Genomic DNA, 26,460 nt, shown 5'->3' on the forward strand with positions numbered 1-26,460 from the left:
ATATATTATATGGGAAACACATCCATTTTCAATAAAAGAAAAACAAAAGTAACAACAATTATGGCCTCGGCACAAATGAGTGTCTTCTTTGGATCAAAACTCGTTAATGTTTCAAACATTAAAGTCCTCTTCATCTTCAGAAAACAGTCCTGTTGCTGCTGCCATTGTTTTTCCTGGCTACAGATTTGAAATTGCATTCCTCACCCTGTTCTCTTTATTGCTTGGAGCAGAGGGAGTAGAGAAGGTAAGAGGATTTCTCAGAGAAGCCTGGCAGATGGAAAATACTAGGATTCTCTCTCTCTCTCTCTCTCTCTCTCTCTCTCTCTCTCTCTCTCTCTCTCTCTCTCTCTCTCTCAGTAGTGGTATACAGGGCCTCATTATGTAGTCTGACTGGTCTATAGTCATCTGTGTAGACCAGGCTGGCCTCAAACTCACAGAGATCTTCCTGCTTCTGCTTGCTCAGAACTGGGAAATAAGAATTAAGGAAATTTATCACCAGACCCAGTCACAAGGATGTTTTTTGGTTGGTTATTTTTGTTTTTTGTTTTTTGCTTTTGGGTGTGTGGTGGTGGTGGTTTGGTTTGTATGGTTTTTATTGCTTGTTTGTTTTGTTTTTTGTTTTTTGTTTTTTTTTTCTCTGTCACAACTCTGTCTGTTCTGGAACTCACTATATAGACCAGACTGCCCTTGAACTCAGAGATCTGCCTGCATCTGCCTCCAGAGTACTGGAATTAAAGGCCTGTGGTCAAGGATATTATTTATAACAGGGAACCACAATCATATGTCAGCAGAATGTAAGAGCAATCAAACATTTCCTGTCTGTCATTCATTCTCCTTTTACTGAATGGTTCTAGGTGATCAAACATCGGGTCAAGCAAACGCCTTTCACAAACGCCTTTACCCGCTTAGCCATCTCACCAGCCAGACCTCAGCTTTTTTATTTTATTTCGTAAAACTGTCTTGTAATGATTGAGCGTATACAATTAAAACACTGACAGGTCCAAAATGACAAACACAATTTTAGTGAAAACTTATATTGCATATTGACATTGTGGAACATAGCATACAGACTACGAATTAATTATATTTTGCGACATCATTTGATGTCATTTTATTTTATTGTTTTATTGTTTTACTAGCTCTGTAGCTAGCGCGGAGAAAAGGAACCAAAGAACAATCCCAGCCTTAGAATCTAGCAGAGGTAGATACAAGTTACCATGACAACAGCGCGCTCAGACATTTTCTGACCACGCGACGCTTGGAAGAAGGAGGCCTGGGCTGCGTGTTGCGTCATCACTACGCGCTCTGTGGCTTTCCCAGCGCTGCCTTGGAAGGTCCCGGCCAGGCTCCTGTCGCCTCCCTCTAAGAATTATTTTGTTCTTTTCCACCTTTGTTACTACGAGGAGCCTGCCAGGCTGTAAGTGCGGGCGGGAGGGCGGCGGGCTCCCTTCGGCGGTGCGCCGGCCCGTCAGCTTCCTCCTAGCCGGGGCCTCGCCGCATCTACTTCCGGGCGGCGCGCCGCTCCGGGTTCGGCCCTTTGTGTCTCCGCGGCGGAGGCGCGGGCCTCGCGGGTTCTGTGGAGGCGGCGGGCGCTCAGTGCGGGCTGCGTGGCGGGAAAGCAGGCGCGCGCCTCTGCGGCCCGGGTGAGGACCGCGAGGGTCGGCTCGTGGGATCGCGCGGGCCGGGGCGAGGGCGCGACGGGCATTTGGCCGGGGCGCCAGTCCGCTGCCTCCGTGTGGCCTAACAAAGCGCAGCCGGAACCGGGCTCCACTTATGTGCGGACCCCCTTTCTCTGGAGCCAAGTGTGGTGGCTTTGTGTGGCTCCTCGTTTTCACCGCCTCATCACCCCCCTTTTTTGTTCCCTCCCTGCAGCTAGTTCATTGAAAGCTGTCAGCCCCCTCAGGGAGGTGCTTCCTATCAATATGAATCTTTTCAACTTGGACCGTTTTCGCTTTGAGAAAAGGATTAAGATTGAGGAAGCTCCTGAAGCAGCCCCTCAGCCCTCCCAGCCCGGTCCTTCGTCACCAATTTCTCTTAGTGCTGAAGAGGAGAATGCTGAAGGGGAAGTTAGCAGGGCAAACACCCCAGACTCAGATGTAACTGAAAAAACAGGTGAGTTACAATGTTGCAAACTAATACAGCATCCAAAGGTGACAGGCAGTAGGGATTCCACGTTTTTGTAAGGTTACACAGATTGATACAGTGCCTCGAATTTTGTGCATCGAAATACAGTATTGGTACTGCCATAGGCACCAACTACCTGGAACCGAACCTACCTCCATTGTTTCACTTGTAGGAGTTCTTGGAATACAGCACAATGGTGGACGGACGCTGAAAGCCGAGTTTACAGAATTCTTTGGTCAGAATGGCTACTCAGAGGGGAATGTAGGCAGTTCTAGTAGACCTTGAGGTTATTAATTCATTCATTCTAATCTTTTAATATTTTACCCTTGTTCTCTTTTGTTCCTTTTGAGACAGACTTTGTAGCCTTGAGCCGGAATGAAGCACGAGGACTGGATGGCTTTGAACTTGTGATCCTTCTGCCTCTGCCTCCCAGTTGCTGGGATTACTGCCACATGTTACCACATCTGACATCCTCTCCTGGCTATTTGAAAGCAGTATCCTCACCTGCCCTACCATCTGCAGTGATGGGATTGCATATGTGGTTTCATGCTTCACTCAGCATTGATCACTTCTGTGAGCTAGATCTGTCAGGTGCTTAAAGATAGCATCTATGTCCAAATGAAGGTTAAATACTCCTTCAACCCAACTTCTTGGGAATCTCTAGAATTGACTTGAATAATTCGTTACTCTTAGTGAATAAAAAAATTTAAACCAACTGTAGCAGACTGTTATGGATAAGCAGAACTGAGGAGATTTTGAACGAGGATGTACCTCATCATAGCTTGTGTATGTCGGAGAACAGCTTGAGAAGTTGGTTCTCTCTGTCAAGGTTCCCAAGATGGAACTCAGGTTGCCAGGTTTGTGGGGCAAAGGCTTTTATTTCCTGGCCCATCTGACTGGCCACAAAGTAGCTTGACCATTTATTTTTAGCTGTAGTGGGAAGTGCTTCTCATGTGTCATCTAATAATCTTACAGGGTAATTAGTCACATTTTAGAAAACAGACCCAGGGAGGTTAAGTTTTAAGAGACTTAATAGAACCTATTAAAAATTTAGCATTCTGATTCCTGAGAGTAAGCCAGGAATCATATTCGATAGTTTCTGATGAATGCGATGGTAATGTTAGAAGTTTTTGTGTCTTTTCCAGTAATATACCTCTAATGGCAAACAGTATTTCAAAAGCTTTTAAACTAGCGTGGCCAGAACGATGGACAATACACATTTTCACCCAGTGTGCTCACTAGTTTTATGGCAGCTGTAGCTGCAGCAGCTCTTGTCTGCCCGCTTTGAGATTCGGTCTTGACTTTCTTCAGTGATGAACGGTGATGTGGAAGTGTGAGGATTGAACTTGGATCTTCTGCAGTAAAAGCAATATGTGCTCTTAACCAGTCAGCTATCTGTAGCCCCAATCTTAATAATTGATTTTGTATTTTGTTTTTGTTTGCGATAAGGTCTCTACATAGTCCTGGCTGCCACTGAACTGAAGACCAGGCTTGGCCTTGAATTCACAGAGATCCACCTGCCTCTGCTTCAGTGGTGAAAATAAGAGTGACATTGAATTTCTCAATCATCCTGCCTAAACTTCCCAAATGTTGAGATTAAAGGCCTTATATCATTCCTTATCCTTTTTTCTAAACCGTTATGCATTTATTTACATATTAGTGTACATGCTATCACATCTCCCTCCCTCTTCTCTGTCCCTCCCCCTTTCCTTCCTTTCTTCCCCTTACCCCCTCTTCTGTCCTTTCCTTCCTTATACCTGCTATGTAAACATTTAACACTGAGCTTTATATATAAGTAGTCCTTAGCATTTGTATTTGAAAGTGTACAGTTCTGTTAGTCTTTCTGTCCTTTATGCACAACAAGGCCACATCTTTATAAATGCTAGGCAAGTGTTCCACCACTGACAAGTCTCCAAGTTATCAATACTCACACGCTTTTTTAAAAAATTTGGCTTTTGTGAGCACAAGTATGTTTGCAGGGATTAAAATAACAGCAGATAAGTGAGAAAGAGCTTGCTATATTTTAGTTATATGTTAGAGTAGAAATGAGTGAATCGTCCTTGAGGAGTACTAGGAAGGATGTTTAAATATGTATTTTAAACAAATACACGCTGTACATATGTCCATGCAGACAAGCTCATCCACACTAGAAAAAAATCAAAAAGAAGAAAGTTCAGGACCCTTTGCAACTACTGAGCACACACACTGCCTCTGAGCTATGTCTTCAATGCTTTCATTTTCCTCTTTATCAACAGCACACACACACACAAACCATAAACCGCTTTCTTTTTATATTAAAGAATATTTTATGTGTACGGGTGTTTTGCCGTATGTATGCCTGTGCACCACATGTGTGCCTTTGCCTGTGGAGGCCAGAAGGGGGCATCGGGTACCCTGCAGCTGAAGTTGGAGTAGGGAGGTGCTTTGTATGTGCTGAGAATTGACCCTGGGCCCTCTGCTAAGAGCAGCCAGTGCTTTTAACTGCTGAACTCTCTTAATTCCCCACAAACCATTTTTTTTAAAATTTTATTTCATTTCATTTTTGTTTTTTCTTTGGAGATAGGATCTTACTGTGTAGCTCTGGCTGACCTGAACCAGGTGGGCCTCAAACTCAGAGATCCCCCTGCCACTATATTGAGTGATAGGATTAAAAACCTGCACTGTGTTTAGCTTCAGAAGCCAATGCTTAATGTGAAAAATGAGAGAAACCATGGAACAGATTCAGATTTCTCCATTAAAAACAAACAAACAAACTGAGGTTATATGGGTCAGGTTAGAGGCGGGAGGATCTGAGAGTTCAAGTTATGTTGAGCCAGCCACACAAAGAAGCTCTCCAGGTACAGCAATCCAAAGCATGCACCTTTTTGTCCCCTGATATAGCTTTTTAGCCAGCAAGGAGCTCTGTTCCTTGTTTTTAATTCATAAGTGTTCAAACCATGGCTCACAAATATTTTTGTCATAGAATTAACTTGTTGGGTCTTGACTAAACATATGTAAGCTTTTTGTTTGAGACAGTGTTTGTACGTAGCCCAGCTAGGTCTTGTACTTACATAGGCTTCCTTCAGCTTTCCCACCTACCTCCAGTGCTGGGACTATATAGGCTACTATTTTTGGCTATGCTTGCAATTTTTGGAGGGTAGAATAGTCAACAAGTATTTATCAAAATACATCAATTATAGCAAGAGCTTCTGAAACTTTATTTTCAGCATAAAGAACTAGCAATCGAAGTGTTAGGATGTCTTACAGTGGGTCCAGTCACAAACATTTGCAAATTTATTTTTGGTTCTTTGTTTACTGAAACTTGAGGTGTGCTTTTGATTGCCTGCAGTATTGGCACATTCTGTTATTAGTATCAACCAAGATTTTCCAGCTACATGTTTATTATCTGTGAAATTCTGTGATCAAGTTCCTCTCATAGGCTTACTGCTTTCCTTTTCAATCTGGCTGTATACCAGCCCTCTGCCCTAGCTTTCTTCCTCTTGACTTAAACCTGAAGTGATTCTATGTTCACATTTCATCTTGAAATATGGTATTAGAAATAGCTCTTCAATCCTGTATTTAGTGTATTCATTTTTTTCTAGAGCTTGAGAGAGAGAGGGGGAAGAGCATGAGCATGTGAATCATCTACTGGAAAGTATTGTGACATAGTAAAATGATTTTCCTATTATATCTCAAATTAAAATGATCCAGTTTTATAGTGCATTGTTTTTCATTCTAGTTGTTTTGTTTATTTTGACATTTTGAAACAGGGCTTTATTGTATAGACCAGTCTGGCCTCAAACTTAGTATCCTCCTGCCTCAGCCTCTTAACTGTGAGTGCTGGGGTTATTACCGCTTCGTGTTGAATTTTGTTCCTTTTAGAAAGGTTTTTAGAAAATTGTGTATGTGCATGCCATGTGCGAATGTGTGTGTGTATGTCTCGATGCACATGCAGTTGAGTGTATGCATGCACATTTGTGTGTATTCACGTGTACCATTAGTGTGCATGCAGGGGCCAGAAGAGGGGATTGGATAGTCTGGAGCTGCAGTTGGTTGTGAGCTGCCTGATGTGGGTGCTCAGAATTAAACCTGGTTCCTCTGTAACAGCAGCTGCTTTTAACTGCTAACCACTCTGTCTGGATCTTTTGTTTGTCTTTTGTCTTTTTGATGAATGCTTTTATGTTATACCCAAACTAGTTTCAAACACAAGTAAACAAGACTGGCCTTAAATTCCTGATTCTGCTGTATCTACCTCCCAAGTTCTGGAACTATAGGCATGTATTACCATACTGGTGCATGCCTAACTTCTCTTTGTCTCCCCCTCTCTCCCCAATATGTATTATTTTATTTGTGTATGTATTTAAGTTTGGTGGGGAAAGGTTGTGCCCATGCCTTTGTGTTCCTGTGTTTAGAGGACAATTTTGTAGACTTGTTTATACTTTTATCTGTGTTCTACTTCAGCTCACCAGGTGGGGGCAGCAAATACTGCCCATATGATGGACCATCTCACCAGTCCCATTGTTTTAGAAGGACAAATATGTGGGCTAATTGATAATTGAGGGAATTGTCTTATAAATAAGTTGTTGGCCAGCTTCCATAAATCTACCTCATGGATGTTAAGGTTCTTTTCCAGTCTATGTTGAGGAAGGCTTTACCTTTTAATTACCAGGGTAATTTAAATTACCTCTGAATATTTAATCTTCTAGTAGTGATTTATTTGCTTTTATTTGTGCTTTGGTGTTGGGCCACTTAAAAAGACAAAGTCAGGGTTACAGAATCAGAGTCAGGCTTGGTGATAGACACCTGAAAGCTCAGCCCTTGGGAGGCTGAAGTGAAAGAACCTCCAGTCCTCAGAGAGTTTATGCTCTTCCGACTCTTCAGCATAAGAAAAGGCAGACCTAATGTAGGCCCAAACTCTTTGAGACACCATCCCTGTTTCTCTGGCTGATTTCAAAGTCACTGCATAGCTAATGATGACCCTTATCCTCATTTCTTTCAAATATTTCTACCCTCACCATATCCCATTTAACCTCAACTCTCAGAACTCTTAAAGTTTGTTACTCAAATATGAGAGTACAGGTATAAGGGAGTTTAAGAAGTTGTGCTTGCTTGTGCATACTGCTTGTGAGAAACTTTAATAAGCTTGTTATAGGCTCCTATGTTGGTAATGATGAAAAATAGTCTACTTTAAAAAAGCCACTTGAATTGTTTTTAAATGGGGAAATTTAGCATTTTGTTTAGTCATCTTTCACTAGATCTCATTGTAATCTGTATAGATAATTCTTGTGTCCTATTTGTTTCTTTAGGGCAAGATGAACAATAACTTACCTTCTTTCTGGAGCCTTTTGTATCTATCTACTGATGTGGTGCCTTGAACACAGAAGGCATTTGGCTGTGAGTCAGTGCGAGGGTCTGAACTGTTCTAGTGTTCATTGTCTTAGAATTTTGTAGACGGACAATTCACTTAAGGCGTCTTTAAAGAACCTGGTATTTTGCATTTAATTAAGTCTTGCCATAGTACAGTAGCTGTCTCTGAGTATAACATTGGGACATTGTTTAGTTAACTGCTCACTTTTATAGGACACAATTAGTATTATTTGGCCTTTTGAGGCATGGTCTACTTCTCTTACTTTTACTACCAAGACTGGTGATGACCTGGGTTCAGACAACAGGACCAGCATGATGAGAACAGAGAAACAGCTCCCCGAAGTTCCCTCTCCTCCACATGTGTGCCGTTGTGAATTCCAGAAAGGAACTGTTTTAAGAACTGCTCACAGAACTCAAAGAAGGCTGTACAGATATTACTGTCTCTTCCTGTACAGCCGAAGCGTGACTTTTCACAAATAAATGAAGTAGTTGATGAACTTGGCTTACACATACACTACATTCCTTAGGATTGCTGGGGTGAAGATAGGGCTTGGAGGTAGTTTTCCTGTGTGAGGCACTATGTGCATTCCCTAGAACTGCTTGAAAATAAAGGAATGATTATAATGATCGTTACCATAGTTCTAAAATTTTAGAGAATGCTAATTTAGACTTCCAGAATGGGGCGGGGGTGTCAGAACTACTCCTTTTTTAGATGTGCAGGACGTGACTTTTTATTCTTTAGTTTTATCTACAAGAAAGTGATAAGCTGTGTATCCTACAGGATTAGGGCTGAGTGCTTAATAATCACTTAAAAAGTTATTGATCAGTTATTTTTATTTTTATTTAGCTTTAAAAAGTTGATTTTTTGATAGTTTATACATGTGTGTAATATATTCTGACTGTGGTCAACAACCTCCCATCTATTTCTTAGCCTTAGCAACCTCTCCCCACCCACGCCTACTAACTTTTTTCCAGATTCATGACTGTTGGTTTTATTCTGTGAACCATTTAGTTTAGCCAGGACTACCTGTTTGACTATTGGATTGGAGCTCTCCATTGGGGCCTAGTATCATCTAGTTGTTACCTATCTTCCTGAATCTGTGTGTGTAGGGGGAGTACCAGTTATTTTTATCTTTTGGGTTTGATTTGTTTGAGACTTAGAGTTGTAGGAGAGCCAGGTATATTGGTTTATGCCTTGTAATCCCAGCACTTAGATGCTAAAGCATGTGGATTCAGGGATGTTATGACTTGAGTATAGGGAGATGTTTTCTCAAAGAAAAGAAAAAAAGAAAAGTTGTATAAGCAGTGGTAGGGGCATCTGCTCCAGTCTGTCACTCTTAGTAGCTTGAGGAATTCCTTTAATGTTTTTGATGCCTTAGTTATTTTTGTGTTCCTGCAGAGAATAATTCCTGGCTGGATAAGCCTGGGTGCAGCAGGTTGAGGTTTATTACAGACACTGTTAAGCAAGAGGCTAAGAGGTCGCTTGGGTAGAAACTAGTTCAGAACTTAGAACATGATAGTTGATTGGGGGGTAACTGTAGATTTTGGGAGCTTTGGGAATTTTCTTGTTCTGTAGGTTTAGAGGCACATTCCATCTCTTTCTTTCTATTTCTCTCTTAATAACTGAGATAGATGGCTTTATTAGTGCAATTAGTCAGATAGGATAAAACTAAGACACTAAATTTGTACAAGGGAGTTAGAACTTTACTCTAAATCTCTGGTGAGATTTCTAAAAAACTTGAAGTTTACAGTTGGGAAGAGAGAAAGCCTTAAGCAAAGGTTGAGTCTGTTGTAATTCTTGGTTCTCAGTTGTGGAGAAGCTTCAGCGAGACATTAGGGCCTTTTCATGTCCCCATAGTTTTTCCTCCCCTGTTCTGTGTCAATGGAAAGACATTTTGGTTATAAGACAAACAATGCAAGGAATTGGTGATTTTTTTTTTCTTTTTTTTAAATAATAGCACATGAATGAAGTTAATAAAAATTTACTTTGGTCTTGCTCAGAATATCTCTTTTTGTTTTGCAGAAGATTCTAGTGTTCCAGAACCTCCAGACAATGAAAGCAAAGCAAGTTTATCATGTTTCCAAAATCAAAGAGCAATACAGGAATATATTGATTTATCATCTGATAGTGAAGATGTTTCTCCAAATTGTTCCAGTACAGTTCAAGAGAAAAAATTCAGCAAAGACACAGTAATTATAGTGTAAGCCATTTCACAGTCAGTTATGCTTATGCATGTTAGTTTTCAGAAATAACTAATTTGAAATATTTGTGTGATTATTTTGCCTTTATTCATCTTTGTTTTTACTATTTTTCCTGTCTTATGTTTTCTACAAAATGATTATTTATAAAGGTTTAGTGGGAAAATTTTGATATTAACCTCTAAAGATAAGGAAATGATTTAACTAGTACTGTTAATCTTCTGTAATTTCTTTGTGATTTGTTATGGAGTCTAGGAACAAGTACCTAGCAGTTCTGCATTACGATCATATTTGTGTTTGTCATGTCTCTTTAATTTCATTTATTATGAATTATATCTCAGCATGTGTTTCACTATAACTCTCTTTAAAGGTGCCAGTCAGCTTTTCTTAGGATATCTTTCTTTTTTTTTTTTTTTTTTTTTTTTTTTTCGGAGCTGGGGATTGACCCCAGGGCCTTGTGCTTCCTAGGCAAGCGCTCTACCACTGAGCCAAATCCCCAACCCCAGGATATCTTTCAATTTGAATTTTTCTGCTTTTTTTTTTTTTTTTATGATTAAATGTAAGTTTAGTGGAAGGATCTACAGAAATGATCTTGTGTCCTCATCATGTCATGACTTAAGAGGTACATGGTATCCATTTGTCTGTCTTTGCTTATTTTTTTTCCCCCCTGATCTGAGCTGGGTTTCCATGATGAGCTACCATTTTCCCCCTTTGTGATGATTAAACAGTGTGGAGAGATTTTTCGGGTTTGGGTAGTGCCTATGTCCATTTTTTATCCTGTAATCCTTGCCTCTGTTGGTAATGCTAATTATAAAGTTGGGTATTTTAGAACTTACACTATTACTAGTTTTCTACTATTCAGAAATTTTACCCTTTTCTCCTCATTTACTCATTTATTTCCATATAGAGTATAACAAATGTCACTATAGAATATAGATGCTTATTTATTTATTGGCTTATGATTTTACACATTTTGATGAGCAAATTGTTCTATCTAGTTAGATAATGACCCCTGTCAAGTAGGCTTCTGTATCTGGTAAGGGAATTACATATTTTGTGTCTCATTCCCTTTTGGCATTAAAAAATTTCAACTTGGATGTTTCTCAACCTCAGGCCTCCAATTAGAATGAACTGTAGCTCAGATTTATTTGAGTAGGAAAGGGAGTGAGTGGTATTTTAAAATTTGTTGACTTGTGTTCTTTGCTGTTATGTGAGGTAGAGTGTTACGTATCTTTCAAACCAAATGGCATAGGTTCTTAGCCTGGGGAAGAAAAAGAAAGAGAAGAGGCAGGATGTGGTGGTGGTACAAGCCTATAACCTAAGGACTTGGGAGGTGGAGGCATAAGAAGCAGGAATTCAAGGCCATCCTTAGAGGCCACCTAGGCTTGTTGCTGTGATAGAATTTGTGCTTCCTTGTGCTCAGCTTGCTTTCTCATCTGACATGGTCTAGGATCCTTGGGCAGGAAATGATCCTGCCTATAATTAATATGGATCTTTCCACATCAGTTAAGATGATGAAGATAATTCTGCACAGGTCCTCCAGAAGCCTACCTCTCAGCTGATTCTAGACATTTGTTAAGTTGGTGATTAATACCATCTTACTCTGTCTTAAAAGAAAAAGACAGAAAAATTAAAAAGTAAAGGTGAGAGACACAGAGAGGGTGTTCTAGTCTTAGAGCATGTGTTCTGAGTGTGCGTATTCTACTCTTAGAAAACTAAATGTTGACAGATTTGCTTGGGGGATAAGTGAGTATAGTTTGCTGTAAATGTTAAGCATAGCAGAGGGGAACAAGACTAAAATGGGTTATTATAGTATTAAACCCTCTTGTGTAATAAATCCCTTGTTTGCTGAGATGTTATTTTCCCTGATAGCCAGTAGGACCTTTCTGATAATTTTATCTCTGAGATCCAGATAATTTAGCTACTCAAAGAAATATTTTGTATCTTTGTATCAGTGTACATTACATACTGCCTCAGCATCATCTAGTATGCTGAATCCTGACAAAAGTTTAGGAAGGAGGTGAGAAGTTTGGTGACTGTGTGTAGTTAAATCAGTGAGAGACAGACACTTCTTTTTTCCTTCATGGTTGAAATAATCAGAACTTTTCCAATTATATATTTGAATACCTAACAGTGTTAAAATGGTAAAAATTCTTTTCCTTTGACATATATTGGTTATAGTTAATTCCTGTAAATGACAGAAAGCCTTTGCGGAATACATTAAAATTGTGTTTTCCCATGTGATATTTGTAGTTCAGAGCCATCTGAAGATGAAGAATCCCATGACCTTCCTTCTGCTACACGAAGAAATGACATCTCAGAACTGGAAGACCTTTCAGAATTGGAAGATCTTAAAGATGCCAAGCTTCAGACATTGAAGGAACTGTTTCCACAAAGAAGTGACAGTGATCTTCTAAAGGTTGTAACTGTTTAAAAATTGTCCTTTATTTTACTTTTAAAAGACTTTTCCCCCCAATTTATGTGAATGCATGCTTTGCTTGCATGTGTGTATGTACACTGCTTGCATACCTGGTGCTGGTTGCGTCTAGAAGAGGTGGGCAGATGCCCTTGACTGGGTTCTTGGGCAGTCAGGTAAATGCTGGGAATTAAACCCGTGTCCTGCAAAAGCAACAGCTGCTCTCAGCTGCTCATTGACCTTTCCAGCTATGTATGGTGAGACACTGCGCTCACGTGCACAGACGCACACACATGTACACACACACTACTGCACTCTGTGTGCAGGTCAGGGCACAAGTTGTCAGTTCTCCCTTTTCAGCGTGGGATTCTGGGAGCCAACTCAGGTGATGAAGCTTGTGTAGCAAATTTTCTGCCCATTGTTCTATTTATTTATTTATGATTATTTGCAGTTGTAATGAGAAAAAAATTTCTTGAATTCCGTGTTGTAGTTATAATACATAGACATTTTTAAAAAAGATATCTTGGCTTCTGTGGAGGCCTGCTGAGAACAGGTCTCTGTAAGGCAAATATGTCTGGATGGCAATGTTGCAAGGCCAGTTTTGGCTGTAAGTGAGTTCCTAAGAATCAAAGAGAACAGGCTCATGGCTCTTAAAACTGAAGATGATTATACTGGAAGTGAAACTGAATTCCACTCAGGCAAGAGATGTGCTTATGTGTATAAAACAGCATAGCGACTCCTGGAGGGAAACTGAACAAAACCAGAGTAATCTGGGGACACATAACTCGGGCCTCTGGAAACAGTGACCCCGTTCATGCTAAATCCAAAGTGACTTTACTAGGCAAAGGTTGTTGGGTACAGAACTCATGTGATCCTGTACCCTTCATGGATTAAACAAACAAACAAACAAACAAACAAATAAATAAGGTGGTGGTGCACCCCTTTAATCCTAGCACTTGGGAGGCAGGTGGATCTCTGAGTTTGAGGCCAGCCTGATCTACAGAATGAGTTCCAGGACAGCCAAGGCTGTTAAACAGAGAAACCCTGTCTTGGCAGAGAGGGAAAACAAAGTAGATTTGTGCTCTTGTTTTTTTTTTTTTTTTTTTTTTTTTTTTTTTTCGGAGCTGGGGACCGAACCCAGGGCCTTGCGCTTCCTAGGTGGCGCTCTACCACTGAGCTAAATCCCCCAGCCCTTTTTTTTTTTTTTTTTTTTTTTTTTTTATATTTAAATTTTCAGTAACAATTCTAAGGTCCCAAAATCAATTTACCATAGGCTTAAACATCGATCACATATTCCCTCACCTACACCCTCACCTACATGATGCTTCTTTTGTTTGTTAGAAATGTTACATATTATATGTTACTATGTTAGACAATGAGATCTTTGTGAACTATTTCTTCAGGTGCTCATACATCTGTCATTTTTCCTTGTTAGTTGATTGACTCAACAAGCACTATGGATGGAGCCATTGCTGCTGCCTTGCTGAAGTTCGGTGATGCAGGTATGCTTTTTTAGCCTTAAGTTCTATGAAACTGTCACAGGTACCATCTATTAATGTTTGCCTACCATTTACCTCCCAACTTTGGGAAGTGTCAGTAGCTTTAGTTTCTGGGAAGAGAAACCAGCTTAGGAAGGTTAGGCAGTAGCACTGAGTGCACTCAGCTGTTTGGTGACGGCTTTTTCTTTCTGCAGATCAGAAACTCACACTTATAGAAGTCATGCTTACTCAGCTCTCCTTTCTCATTGCATGTTTTGTTTACAAGTCTACAAACCCAATCAGTAGGAACATTATTAAGGTCTTGTGGAAAGCCCTAGCGGGAAACCAGCATTCTTTCACTGTGTAAGAACAGAAGCTGTTTAGGCTTCTGATGGAAAACCAAACGGATTTGAAGGAACGTAGAGTAGAAAACATCTTTAATTATTTAGCACTTTTGATATTCCTTTTTTTTGTATATGAAAATATATGTATAAAAGGTACCTATAATACTAAAACATATAAATTGATAAAAGTAAACTTATGCTCTATTAACCGCTTTCAAACTTTATTTTTGTGATTGATTGTGTATCAAGATATGCATTAGCTTTGGTTGGCCTTGAACTGTCAAATCTGCCTCAGCTCCCAGAGTGCTAAAATTATAGATATATGTTCCCTACCGCACACAGCACACGTTAGAGTACAAAGTATCTGTAAAACATTTAGTGTACTTTTCTATAACATGATTTACTTTATCAGATAGATTCTTACTTCACCTGGATTTATCTAGTTTTTAACGGGACTCTGGCACTACTTTGCGATTCCTCTTGTGACTAGGTAATTCTTTCCTGTTGGCCTTTTGTCTTACTTAGTATACTAATAAATATCTTACATAAGTCTTAGGTTATTCCTCTAGGTTACATTTCACACTAAGTTGTTTAATCAAAAAGTATGCACATTTTAAATTGTTATATATACTTCTATGTTACATTCACTAAAAGTTGTACAAGTTTGTCATTTCATCAGTGAATGTCCATTCCCTGAGTAGATTTTTCTATTGACTAAATCTTTTAAATGTAAAATGCATACAAAATAAATAATGTGTTCCTACGGACCTGTTATAACTATCTTTATTTTTTTCAAATGAACTAACTTTATTTATCTATCTTTTTATTCCCTTTCTTAGCATATGTTTTTTCTTCCATTAATTTATTTTTTCATTCACTTTACACTGATCCCTTCCCCCTTCTGTCCTCCTAGTCCCACCTTTACAAATCCTCCCCCCCCCCCATACCTTTTCCCTGTGGAATCCCCCTTGGGTAACAGCCTGTCCTGGGACATTAAGTCCCACTGGGGCTAAGCACATTTTCTCCTTATGAGGCCCAGCCAGGCAGTCCAGTTAGGGGAAGGAAAGCCAATGGCAGACAAGAGAGTCAAAGACAGCCCCTGCATTTGGGGTATAGATGTTTAAAATTGAAATGTCATTTTGGTGGATTTTTTCCTTTGAGTATGAAGTATCATTCCCCATCTCTCTTGACAACTTTTGGTTGAAAGTCTATTTTATTAGATATTAGAATGGATACTCCAACTTGCTTCTTGAGTCCTTTTGCTTGGTAAGCCTTTTTCCAGTCATTACTCTGAAGTAATATCTGTCTTTGTTGCTGGGGTGTTTTTCTTATATGCAAAGGAATTGTATGCAGGTCCGGATTTCACATCCATTGTTAGCCTGTGTCTTTTTTTTCTTTTAATTTTTACTTATTTACCCTACATGTCCCTTACTGTCCCTCTTCTGGTCACTCCCTCCCATAATCCTTCCTCCATCCTCCTCTCTCCTCCTCCTTTGAGCGGGTTGGGGGGTGTACCCGCTAGGTGTCCCTCTACCCTGACACTAAAAGTCTTTGCAAGGCTAGGCATTTCTCTCTCACTGAGGCGAGACAGGGGAGCCCAGCTAGAAGAACATATTCCATGTATAGGCAACAAATGGCTTTTGGGATAGCCACCATTTCAGTTGCTTGGAACCCATATGAAGACCAAGCTGCATATCTGCTATACATGTGAGGAGGTCTAGATCCAGCCTCTGTATGTTCTTCGATTGGTGGTTCAGACTCTGAGAGCCCCAAGGGTCCGGGTTAGTTAACTCTGTTGCTCTTCCTGTGGAGTTCCTATCCCAGGAAGGGGACCTGCAATTCTTCTTCCTATTCTTCCGTAAGAGTCCTCAAGCTCCATCTACTGTTTGGCTATGGATGTCTGTATCTGTCTGAGTCAGCTGCTGGATGGAGCCTCTCAGAGGACAACATACTCTTGTCTGCATGTATAACAGAGTATCATTAGTAGTGTCAGGGATTGGCTCAAGTTGGGCCAGTTATTGGTTGGCCATTCCCTCAGTCTCTGTTCTATCCCCGATGCCTGCATTTCTTATAAACAGGATAAATTTTGGGTTTAAAGTTTTGTGGGTGGGTTGGTGTCTATTGCTCCACTGGTGTTTCTGCCTGGCTACAGGAGGTGGTCTCTACATGTTCCATATCCCCAATGTTGTGAGTCATGGCTAAGGTCACCCCCATTGGTTTTGGGTGCTTTCTTTATCTCAGATCTTGTCTTGTTCTGAAAATGCCCCACCCCCGTCTTACCCCCATTAGTTGCAGATTTCTACTTATTTTCATGGCCATCTGGCCATCTAGCTATCTCTTCCATACCTGATCCTGAACCTTCCATTCCCTTCCCCATCCCTTCTCCCAGCTGGTTCCCTCTATTGATCTGCTGGCTGTATTTTTTTTTTTTTTTTTTTTTTTTTTTTTTTTTTTTTTATTAACTTGAGTATTTTTTATGTACATTTGGCAAACATCCCCTTCCTCCCCCCCTTCCTTATGGGTGTTCCTCCCCACCTCCCCCATTGCCGCCTCCCCCGACAGTCTAGTTCACTGGGGGTTCAGTCTTAGCAGGACCCAGGGGCTTCCCCCTTCCACTGGTGCTCTTACTAGGATATTCATTGCTACCTATGAGGTCAGAGTCCAGGGTCAGTCCATGTATAGTCTTTTAGGTAGTGGCTTAGTCCCTGGAAGCTCTGGTTGCTTGGCATTGTTGTACATATGGGGTCTCAAGCCCCTTCAAGCTCTTCCAGTTCATTCTCTGATTCCTTCAACGGGGGTCCCGTTCTCAGTTCAGTGTTTTGCTGCTGGCATTCGCCTCTGTATTTGCTGTATTCTGGCTGTGTCTCTCAGGTTCGATCTACATCCGGCTCCTGTCGGTCTGCACTTCTTTGCTTCATCCATCTTGTCTAATTGGGTGGCTATATGTATGGGCCACATGTGGGGCAGGCTCTGAATGGGTGTTCCTTCAGTCTCTGTTTTAATCTTTGCCTCTCTCTTCCCTGCCAAGGGTATTCTTGTTCCCCTTTTAAAGAAGGAGTGAAGCCTTCACATTTTGATCATCCGTCTTGAGTTTCATTTGTTCTAGGCCACTAGGGTAATTCAAGCATTTGGGCTAATAGCCACTTATCAGTGAGTGCATACCATGTATGTCTTTCTGTGATTGGGTTAGCTCACTCAGAATGATATTTTCCAGTTCAACCATTTGCCTATTTAATTTCATAAAGTCGTTGTTTTTGATAGCTGAGTAATATTCCATTGTGTAGATGTACCACATTTTCTGTATCCATTCCTCTGTTGAAGGGCATCTGGGTTCTTTCCAGCTTCTGGCTATTATAAATAAGGCTGTATGAACATAGTGGAGCACGTGTCTTTTTTATATGTTGGGGCATCTTTGGGTATATGCCCAAGAGAGGTATAGCTGGATCCTCAGGCAGTTCAATGTCCAGTTTTTCTGAGAAACCTCCAGACTGATTTCCAGAATGGTTGTACCAGTCTGCAACCCCACCAACAATGGAGGAGTGTTTCCTCTTTCTCCGCATCCTCATGCCAGCATTTGCTGTCACCTGAGTTTTGATCTTAGCCATTCTCACTGGTGTGAGGTGAAATCTCAGGGTTGTTTTTGATTTACATTTCCTGATGACTAAAGATGTTGAACATTTCTTTAGGTGTTTCTCAGCCATTCGCATTCCTCAGCTGTGAATTCTTTGTTTAGCTCTGAACCCCATTTTTAATAGGGTTATTTGTCCCCTTGCGGGGTCTAACTTTTTTGAGTTCTTTGTATATTTTGGATATAAGGCCTCTATCTGTTGTAGGATTGGTAAAGATCTTTTCCCAATCTGTTGGTTGCCGCTTTTGTCCTGACCACAGTGTCCTTTGCCTTTACAGAAGCTTTGTAGTTTTATGAGATCCCATTTGTCGATTCTTGATCTTAGAGCATAAGCCATTGGTGTTTTGTTCAGAAATTTTTTCCAGTGCCCATGTGTTCCAGATGCTTCCCTAGTTTTTCTTCTATTAGTTTGAGTGTGTCTGGTTTGATGTGGAGGTCCTTGATCCACTTGGACTTAAGCTTTGTACAGGGTGATAAGCATGGATCGATCTGCATTCTTCTACATGTTGACCTCCAGTTGAACCAGCACCATTTGCTGAAAATGCTATCTTTTTTCCATTGGATGGATTTGGCTCCTTTGTCAAAAATCAAGTGACCATAGGTGTGTGGGTTCATTTCTGGGTCTTCAATTCTATTCCATTGGTCTATCTGTCTGTCTCTGTACCAATACCATGCAGTTTTTATCACAATTGCTCTGTAATACTGCTTGAGTTCAGGGATAGCGATTCCCCCAGAAGTCCTTTTATTGTTGAGCATAGTTTTAGCTATCCTGGGTTTTTTGTTATTCCAGATGAATTTGCAAATTGTTCTGTCTAACTCTTTGAAGAATTGGATTGGTATTTTGATGGGGATTGCATTGAATCTGTAGTTCGCTTTTGGCAGAATGGCCATTTTTACTATATTAATCCTGCCAATCCATGAGCATGGGAGATCTTTCCATCTTCTGAGGTCTTCTTCAATTTCTTTCTTCAGAGTCTTGAAGTTCTTGTTGTACAAATCTTTTACTTGCTTGGTTAAAGTCACACCAGGAAAATTTTATATTATTTGGGTCTATTATGAAGGTGTCGTTTCCCTAATTTCTTTCTCGGCTTGTTTTCTTTTGTGTAGAGGAAGGCTACTGATTTATTTGAGTTAATTTTATACCCAGCCACTTTGCTGAAGTTGTTTATCAGCTTTAGTAGTTCTCTGGTGGAACTTTTGGGATCACTTAAATATACTATCATATCATCTGCAAATAGTGATATTTTGACTTCTTCTTTCCGATCTGTATCCCTTGACCTCCTTTTGTTGTCTGATTGCTCTGGCTAGAACTTCAAGAACTATATTGAATAAGTAGGGGAGAGTGGGCAGCCTTGTCTAGTCCCTGATTTTAGTGGGATTGCTTCAAGTTTCTCTCCATTTAGTTTAATGTTCTGGCTGTATTTTTTGGCTTATATCCACTTATCAGTGGGTCCATACCTTTTTGGTATTTGGTTACCTCACTAAAGATGATATTCTCAAGTTCCATTTGTTTGTCTGCAAAATTCATGATGTCTTTGTTTTTTAATAGCTGAATGTATTCCATCGTGTTGAAGTACCACATTTTCTTTATCCATTCTTTGGTTGTTCCCAGTTTCTGGCTATTACAAATGAAGCTGCTATAAACATAGTTGAGCAAGTGTCTTATGGGATTTTGGAGTATCTTTTAGGTATATTCCCAGGAGTGGTATGGGTGGGTTTTGAGGTAGAACTATTCCCAGCTTTTTGAGAAACTGCCAAATTGATTTCCAAAGTGGTTTTCCAAGTGTTCACTCACCAGCACATCCTCGCCAGCATGTGCTGTCTCTCAAGGGTTTGGTCTTAGCCATTCTGAGGGGTGTAAGTTGGGACACCAGAGTTGTTCTGATTTGAGTTTCCTGGAAGACTAAGGACTTCGAACATTTCTTTCAGTGCTTCTTGCCACTCAAGACTCCTCTGTTGAGAATTCTCTGTTTAGAGCTGTACTCCATTTTTTAATTGGGTCTTTTGGGTTGTTGACTTCTTGAGTTCTTTGCAAATTTTGGATATAGCCCTCTGTCAGATGTAGGTCAGTGAAGATCCTTTCCCAATCTGTAGGCTGCCATTTTGTCCTATTGACAGTGTCCTTTGCATACAGAAGCTTTTATGTTTCTAGAGGTCCCATTTATCAGTTGTTGATCTTAGAGCCTGAGCCATTAATGTTCTGTTCAGCAAATTGTCTGCTGTACAAATGCATTCAAGGGTATTTCCTACTTTTTTTTAGTGCATCTGGTTTTATATTGAGGTCGGTCATCAACATGGACTTGATTTTTGTGCAGGGTGATAAATATGGATCTATTAGCATTCTTCTACATGTAGACATCCAGTTAGACCAGCACCATTTGTTGAAGATGCTTTCTTTTTTTTCCATTGTATGTTTTTTAGCCTGTGTCTTTTTGTTGGGGCATTGAGTCTATTGGTGTTGACTGATATTAATGATAAACATTTGCTAATTCCTGTTATTTTGATGTGTGTGTGTGTGTGTGTGTGTGTGTGTGTGTGCTGTGTGTGTGTGTGTGTGTGTGTGTGTGTGTGTGTCCTTCCCTTACTTTGTTTTTGCTGTTGTGGAATTATTTATTTCCTGTGTTTTCTTGGGTTAGTTTACCTCCATGGGTTGGAATTTTTCTTCTACTGTTTTCTATAGGGCTGGATTTGTGAATAGATATTGTTTAAATTCAGATCTGTCATAGAATATCCTGTTTTCTCTGTCTATGGTGATCGAGAGTTTTGCTGAATATAGTAGTCTTAGTTGGCACTGTGGTTTCTTAGAGGGTTCACATATCTGTCCAGATCCTTTTAAGAGTCTCTGTTGAGAAGTCAAGTATAAATCTGATGTGTCTGCTTTTGTATGTGACTTGGCTGTTTTTTTTTTTTTTTCTTTTGTCCCGCCCCTTCCCCAACTTGGCTGTTTTTCTTTGCAGCTTTAGCATTCTTTTTTTGTTTCATTGATTTAGTGTTTTGATTATTAAGTGGTGGAAGGATTTTCTTTTCTGGCTCAATCTAATTAATGTTCTGTAAACTTTTTGTATGTTTATAGACGTCTTTCTTTAGGTTGGTGAACTTGTGATTTGGTTGAAGATATTTTCTGGTCCTTAGAGCTGGAACTCTTACCTTCTATTTCTATTATCCTTAGTTTAGTTTTTTTCATAGTATATCAGATTTCCTGAATGTTTTTTTTATCAGGAAGTTTTTAGATTCAACATCTTCTTGGTCCCATGTTTCAAATTTTTAAATTGTATCTTTTACATCTGAGGTTCTGTCTTCCATCTCTTGTATTTTGTTGGTGATGCTTATGTCTTTTGTTCCTGTTCTCTGCTTTCCATCTCTAGGATTTCCTCAGTTTGTGTTTTCCTTATTGCTTCTATTTTCATTTTCAGATCTTGAATAGTTTTATTTCCTTCTCCTGTTTAATTTTATTTCCCTGTATTTATTAGTTTTATTCTTTATTAGGCATATAACTATTTTTATATATTTCTTTAAGCAATTTATTCATTTCCTCTTTCATCTTTATAAAGGTCTCTGTCATCTTTATAAGATTAGATTTAAGGTCATTTTCTTGTGTTTCTGTTGGGTGAGGATATCCAGGGCTTGCTGTAGCAGGACAGCTGTGCTCTGAAGGTGCCATACTGCCTTGGCTCTTGTTGATTGTGTTGTTATGGTGATCTTTAGCCATCTGGTTCTTCCAGGGTATTCCTGCTGCAGCAGGCCTCCAGTGTACAGCCTTGGGCTGGACAGTGGAAATAAGGGGGCAGTGCGTGTCTCAGGGCAGCTGGGGGTGCCCTGGAGGACTCAGCAGGCAGGAGAATGGAGTGGGGACATGAGCTAACCTGGATGTTCCTGGTGCAACAGGCTTGGTGGAGGCTAGAGGATTGGTGGCTGGACAATGGGGCTTGGGGGACTGGGACAGCATGCAGTTCAGGGCAACTGGTCATGCCCCAGAGGACTTGTTGGGCAGCAAAATGGGTGGGGAATCTAATTAGGTTGTTCCTGATGTAGCAGACTTGATGAAGGTGGGCAGAGTGTTGACCAGTGGAGATCATTGGCATCACTTTCAACAGGTTGTCTACTTCCTTTTCTATCTTTTTACTGAATTGCTGGAATGTATTCTAAGTATGATACCGCTTCTTTCTCATTAAATACCTGCATACCATTAATTTCCTCAAGTTTAAGAAGGCAGCACTATTGTGTGGGTGCCGAGTGCACAGAATACTGAGGATATTTTTGTATTTACTAGTGGCCTGGAACAGTCCTACCCAACTCTTTTGGGTCTTTGTCTCCTTTGCAGTGAGTGTTGTAAATGATAGTGTTAGACTCATTGGTTGTGAAGAGTCCATAAAGCTGGTGCTGCTTCACTGTAATGAAGGGCGCATGAAGCTCTTAGCATCATGTGGGTAGAGAAATGCTATAGGAGCAGGTTGACTGTCTGTTTCATTGTTTTCGCCATTCCTGAAATGAGTAGTTCCATTAATACAAGAGTGGCATGATGACCTTTTCTTTTTTGCTGTCATATTGTTCTTTAATCTTTCCATTTAAAACAGGTTGTATAATAACCAGTGAGTTATAAACAGTAATCTTTTCTTTGTAGTCTTAAATAACTTCTCATTTAATATCTTAATTTAACAAGCATTATTTCTATTAGTATTACTCTTCCACTAGTGGGTAACACCTGTTATTTTAGGTACTGAAGATTTATCAAGCATCCTGACACCCACTTGTTTATAGTCACATTGAACCCTAACCAGCTGTGTTAGTTCCTTTTATATTTGCCTGGTTCTCATATTGTCACTTAAATGCTAAGTGGCAAATTATAAGGAAACAAGAACTTTTCTTGTTCTTTAAGTACTTTTTTCTTCTAAATTTTGGGATGAACAAGGCAATGGTATCAAGCATTTTCGTTTTAAGTACAATGAACTTTGAGATATTGTATAGAATGGTAAGCTGCTCTTCAGTATACCACCTGTAGTTAAGAAAGAACATTATTTGGGGTATTTTGAAATCTTTTCGTAACAAGGATTTTCAAATACCTTTGAGTAATCTTTTTTTTTTTTTTTTTTTTGGTTCTTTTTTTCGGAGCTGGGGACCGAACCCAGGGCCTTGCGCTTCCTAGGCAAGCGCTCTACCACTGAGCTAAATCCCCAACCCCACCTTTGAGTAATCTTAAATAGGTAAACCAATCATGACTTTGAACATTGGTTTTAGCAAAAATTACAGTCTGTATGGTATAACCCTCGGATAATACGCAAAGGTGCTGCTTTTAAACTGAAAAATTTTCAGTTATGTATTCTATGGGTTTTTTGTTTTGTTTTGTGTTTTAGATTGTTATGGATATTTTTCCTGCATGTATGTTGTACCACTTGTGTAACTGACTGGTGCCCATGGGTCAGAGAGGGTATTGGCATTTCAAATTCTATGAGCCATTATGTTATCAATGTGGGTTTCAGAGATCTTAACCACTGAACCATTTCTCTAGTCCCCACATATTGAGTTTAAAAGATTATTTATATAACTCCATGTTTTACCTGATGAAACAAAAAATAAGAATTTATTGATATTGTCAGAGAGAACATTCCAGTTATGTCTTCTTTTTAGGTAAAAATTAGATGTGCATGTTACATAACAGAAACTGTCTTGCTTGAAATTTTTTTATGAGTAAAATGTTGCCATCAATGTTTACTTAAATGTACCAATTGTGTGCGTAAGGTCATTTTAATTTTTCCTTTAAAAGTAGATTCTGTTCCTGGGCATGGCAGTACATGCCTTTAATCCTAGCACTCAGAAGGCAGAGGGCAGGCAGATCTCTGAGTTCAAGACTAGCCTGCTCTTCAAAGAGAGTTTCAGGACAGGATTCTTTTTACACAGAAAATTCCTGTCTCACCCCCCCCGAACCCCCCCCCCCCAGTAGATACTGAAAAATTTGTTGTGTATACAGTAGTGGTGTATTGTGAAATAAGCCAGGAGCATATATTATTTATTCATACTGACATGATTGTTAGTCTGTAGAAAATCAGGAGTCATACTATCACGTTAGTCTATAGAAAATCAAGATTCCATTTTCTCTTGGAGCTATCACATTGTGAAGTTTCAAAGAATTCCAAAGCTGCCATGTATGTAGTCACTTTGAGTAAGTGTACTTTATTTGTAGGTTAAAAAGAAGTCAAGTAGTTCACATTGTATCTTCATTCCTTCTAATTTGTAAAAAATTACCCTTTGTAGGTTTGTTATGGAAAGTAAGTGAAAAAGGCCTTGCATTTACTTAAATCAGTGATGCTGTTCTGATAGCTTACACCTGATGAGTATCTTTTGAACAGTCATTGGTGAGAACCCATAGTCTCAGTATTGTTCTGTAGAATTACTTGTCAGACAGAAGAAAATATTTTAGCACTAGCAATATACTATTTTTTAAATGCAGTGTAAGACCGACTTCCCTTGGAAGACTGGAGAGGCTTTCCTTTAGTCCACTTACATAGCTGTAGTATGATAACCCTTTGTCTGGGCAGCTGTATCCACACAGTGCACCTTTATTTACTTTTGGTTTGAATTGATTCTTGTTTTTTTCTGTGGAAAATCTCCTTTAAAAGGTGGTGGACCCAGGAAAAGAAAATTATCTTCTTCTTCTGAGGCATATGAAGAGGATGAAGCTAATGATGATCAGTCTTTAAAAAAGCCGCGAGGGGATCGTGTAAGTAACATTTGAATTGCTTGCTGTATCGGAATTAGAGCATGTTGAGTGGGGGGCTAGGCTGGTGAGTGTGGCTCATCGTAACCCTAACTAGTATGTTGAGTGTGGGTTTCAGAAGCACTGGCTTCTCTTCAGAGGATGTAGATTCAGTTCCAACCATGGATGTTCACAAATCTCAGAAACCCCACTCCCAGGGACTCTGCTGGCTTCAGTAGGCACTGCAACTGTATGCATGTGATGCATACATGAAGGTGAAAAACTCACCATATACATAAACATAAATAAATTCTCAAAAAACAAGGGCTTTGCTGAATGTTTAGATGTCAGACCTGAAAGTCCACCCAACTGTTGGTCATCTTTTTTCCAGCTCCTTAGAGGTTCTGCACTATAGTAGTTCCTTATGCCATGCTACAATATGATTCTAGTAATCAAGCAGATATTCTGTAAACCATGTTTAAAGTTATTTGTTTCCTTTATGTGGTCATAAATAACTTCCCATAGCTGTCAAAATTTTTTATTCACTTTATATTCTGATCAGTGCCCCCTTGCTGGTTCTCCCCTTCTCCTATGAGGTGTTAGACATCCCCCTGCCCAGGCTATCCCTCTACCCTGGGACATCAAATCTCTGCTTGGCTAGGTGCATCTGTTCCCATGAGGCCAGACAAGGTAGCACAGTTAGGGAAACGTATCCCAGAGACAGGCAACAGCTTTAGGGATAGTCCCCTGCTTCAGTTGTTGGGGGAAGCTATAAACATTGATTAAAGAACTGTTACATAATTGTTAGGGTTAGGACTTGGACAGCCCTAAGAAGCTAAACTCAGCCTACTGACCAAATGAAGACAGTAGAAACCTAAAAACATGACTTACAAAGTATTTGCATATTTCTTAGAACTATCTGATGATAATCAAGTGCTATAAAATAGCCCACCTGAAGAATGTTGCACGCTGGAGTTGTGCAGCTCAGTTGGTAGAATGCTTTTGTATTAATATGAAAGTTTAATCTTCATTATTACATAAAACTAAGTGTGGAGGTGTAGGCCTGTAATTGCAGTAATCAAAAGGTAAAGACAGGATGACCAGAAGTTCAGGGTCATCCTTGGCCGTATATTCAGTTCAGTATTAACTTGAATTGTGTAAGAATCTGTCTAAAGATAAAAGGCACTGCAAGAGAAAAATTTGTCAATAAGGACAGGGCATAATAAATGGAGTTGAGACTTACAGCTCAGTGGTAGAATGTTTACTACTATGCCCTTGACCCTGAGTTCTAGCCCTAGTACCACCAAAATCACAGCTAGAACACGTAATTAACAGCAGTAGAAAGCATATATTAGTCCTGTGAATCATGAAGTTTGGGACCACTGTGTAGTTTAAAAAATTTGTGTATGGAAGGTGTTTGTAATCCCAGCATTTAGGCTGAGGCAGGTTTCAGTTAAAACCCCAGACTCGGAATAGCCACTACAATTTGAATCATTACCTTGGTGTATTCATGTTACTCTGAACAAATTGTCCAAAATCCCATCCAATTTTGCTGTGATCCAAGGATGTGTATTATATTGGATTGGGATGATAATTTTATTCTCTATAGTTACCTCAGAAACATGATTGTGATTTATTTTTTGAGTTAGAAGAGCAATTTTTGGAACTTATAATTTGGTATTTCCTACATAGTGATTTATGGGCCTAATGTGTGCTTTCTATCATTAATAAGTATGTATTCTAGCTATGTGTTCTGGTGCTAGAAAAACAATCCTAAGATTAAATCATAACTTCTGGGCCCACTGAGAGAGATTTGTGTTCAAACTCACTAAAACCATTGGATATTTTCAGCAGTGACTGCTACAGCTGATAGAGGTCTGGGGTCCTAGAGGAAATACAAACAGTAGGCATAGCAGCCACTGCGTGTTGACTGCTTCCTTTGTGTTCCCATATATTTCATTCCAAAAACTTGTCCAGATGTCTGCTTTTAGAAGGCTTTCATTGCTTTTCAATTCAGTGTAAAAGTAGGGAATTTTCTATGCCTGCCTTTGCTCTGAGTATTTGCTGAAAGCTTTAGGTAGCATAGCCCGGCAGACTCTGAGCTATTCCAACCTGACAGTGCTGGCCTGGCCTGCTTCCCAGCCAGGCGCCTGCCTTTTTGCCATCTTAGTCTCACTGACCCCCTCTTTCGTTCCTGTCCAGATGGCAACTCCCTTAGTCTCCATCTGAGACCC

General features: G+C 39.8%; 1 protein-coding gene across 2 annotated transcripts in view; it reads left to right on the forward strand.

The window, feature by feature from the left end:
• The first annotated feature begins 1,205 nt into the window (after nucleotides 1–1,205).
• The window catches only part of Smarcad1 (SWI/SNF-related, matrix-associated actin-dependent regulator of chromatin, subfamily a, containing DEAD/H box 1), a 64,337-nt gene continuing 39,082 nt past the window's right edge, over nucleotides 1,206–26,460 (forward strand). The window contains exons 1-6 of one of the 2 annotated variants that reach the window (XM_032906389.1): nucleotides 1,206–1,417; nucleotides 1,873–2,112; nucleotides 9,494–9,671; nucleotides 11,923–12,088; nucleotides 13,521–13,587; nucleotides 24,150–24,250. In XM_032906389.1, the coding sequence (XP_032762280.1) occupies nucleotides 1,923–2,112; nucleotides 9,494–9,671; nucleotides 11,923–12,088; nucleotides 13,521–13,587; nucleotides 24,150–24,250 (702 nt within the window). In that variant the 5' untranslated portion in view covers nucleotides 1,206–1,417; nucleotides 1,873–1,922. Of the gene's footprint in view, nucleotides 1,418–1,507; nucleotides 1,644–1,872; nucleotides 2,113–9,493; nucleotides 9,672–11,922; nucleotides 12,089–13,520; nucleotides 13,588–24,149; nucleotides 24,251–26,460 lie in introns of those variants that run through there. The other variant, XM_032906390.1, reaches the window with a different exon arrangement.

Source organism: Rattus rattus, chromosome 6 (assembly GCF_011064425.1).
Source record: "Rattus rattus isolate New Zealand chromosome 6, Rrattus_CSIRO_v1, whole genome shotgun sequence".
Classification (NCBI taxonomy): Eukaryota; Metazoa; Chordata; class Mammalia; order Rodentia; family Muridae; genus Rattus; species Rattus rattus.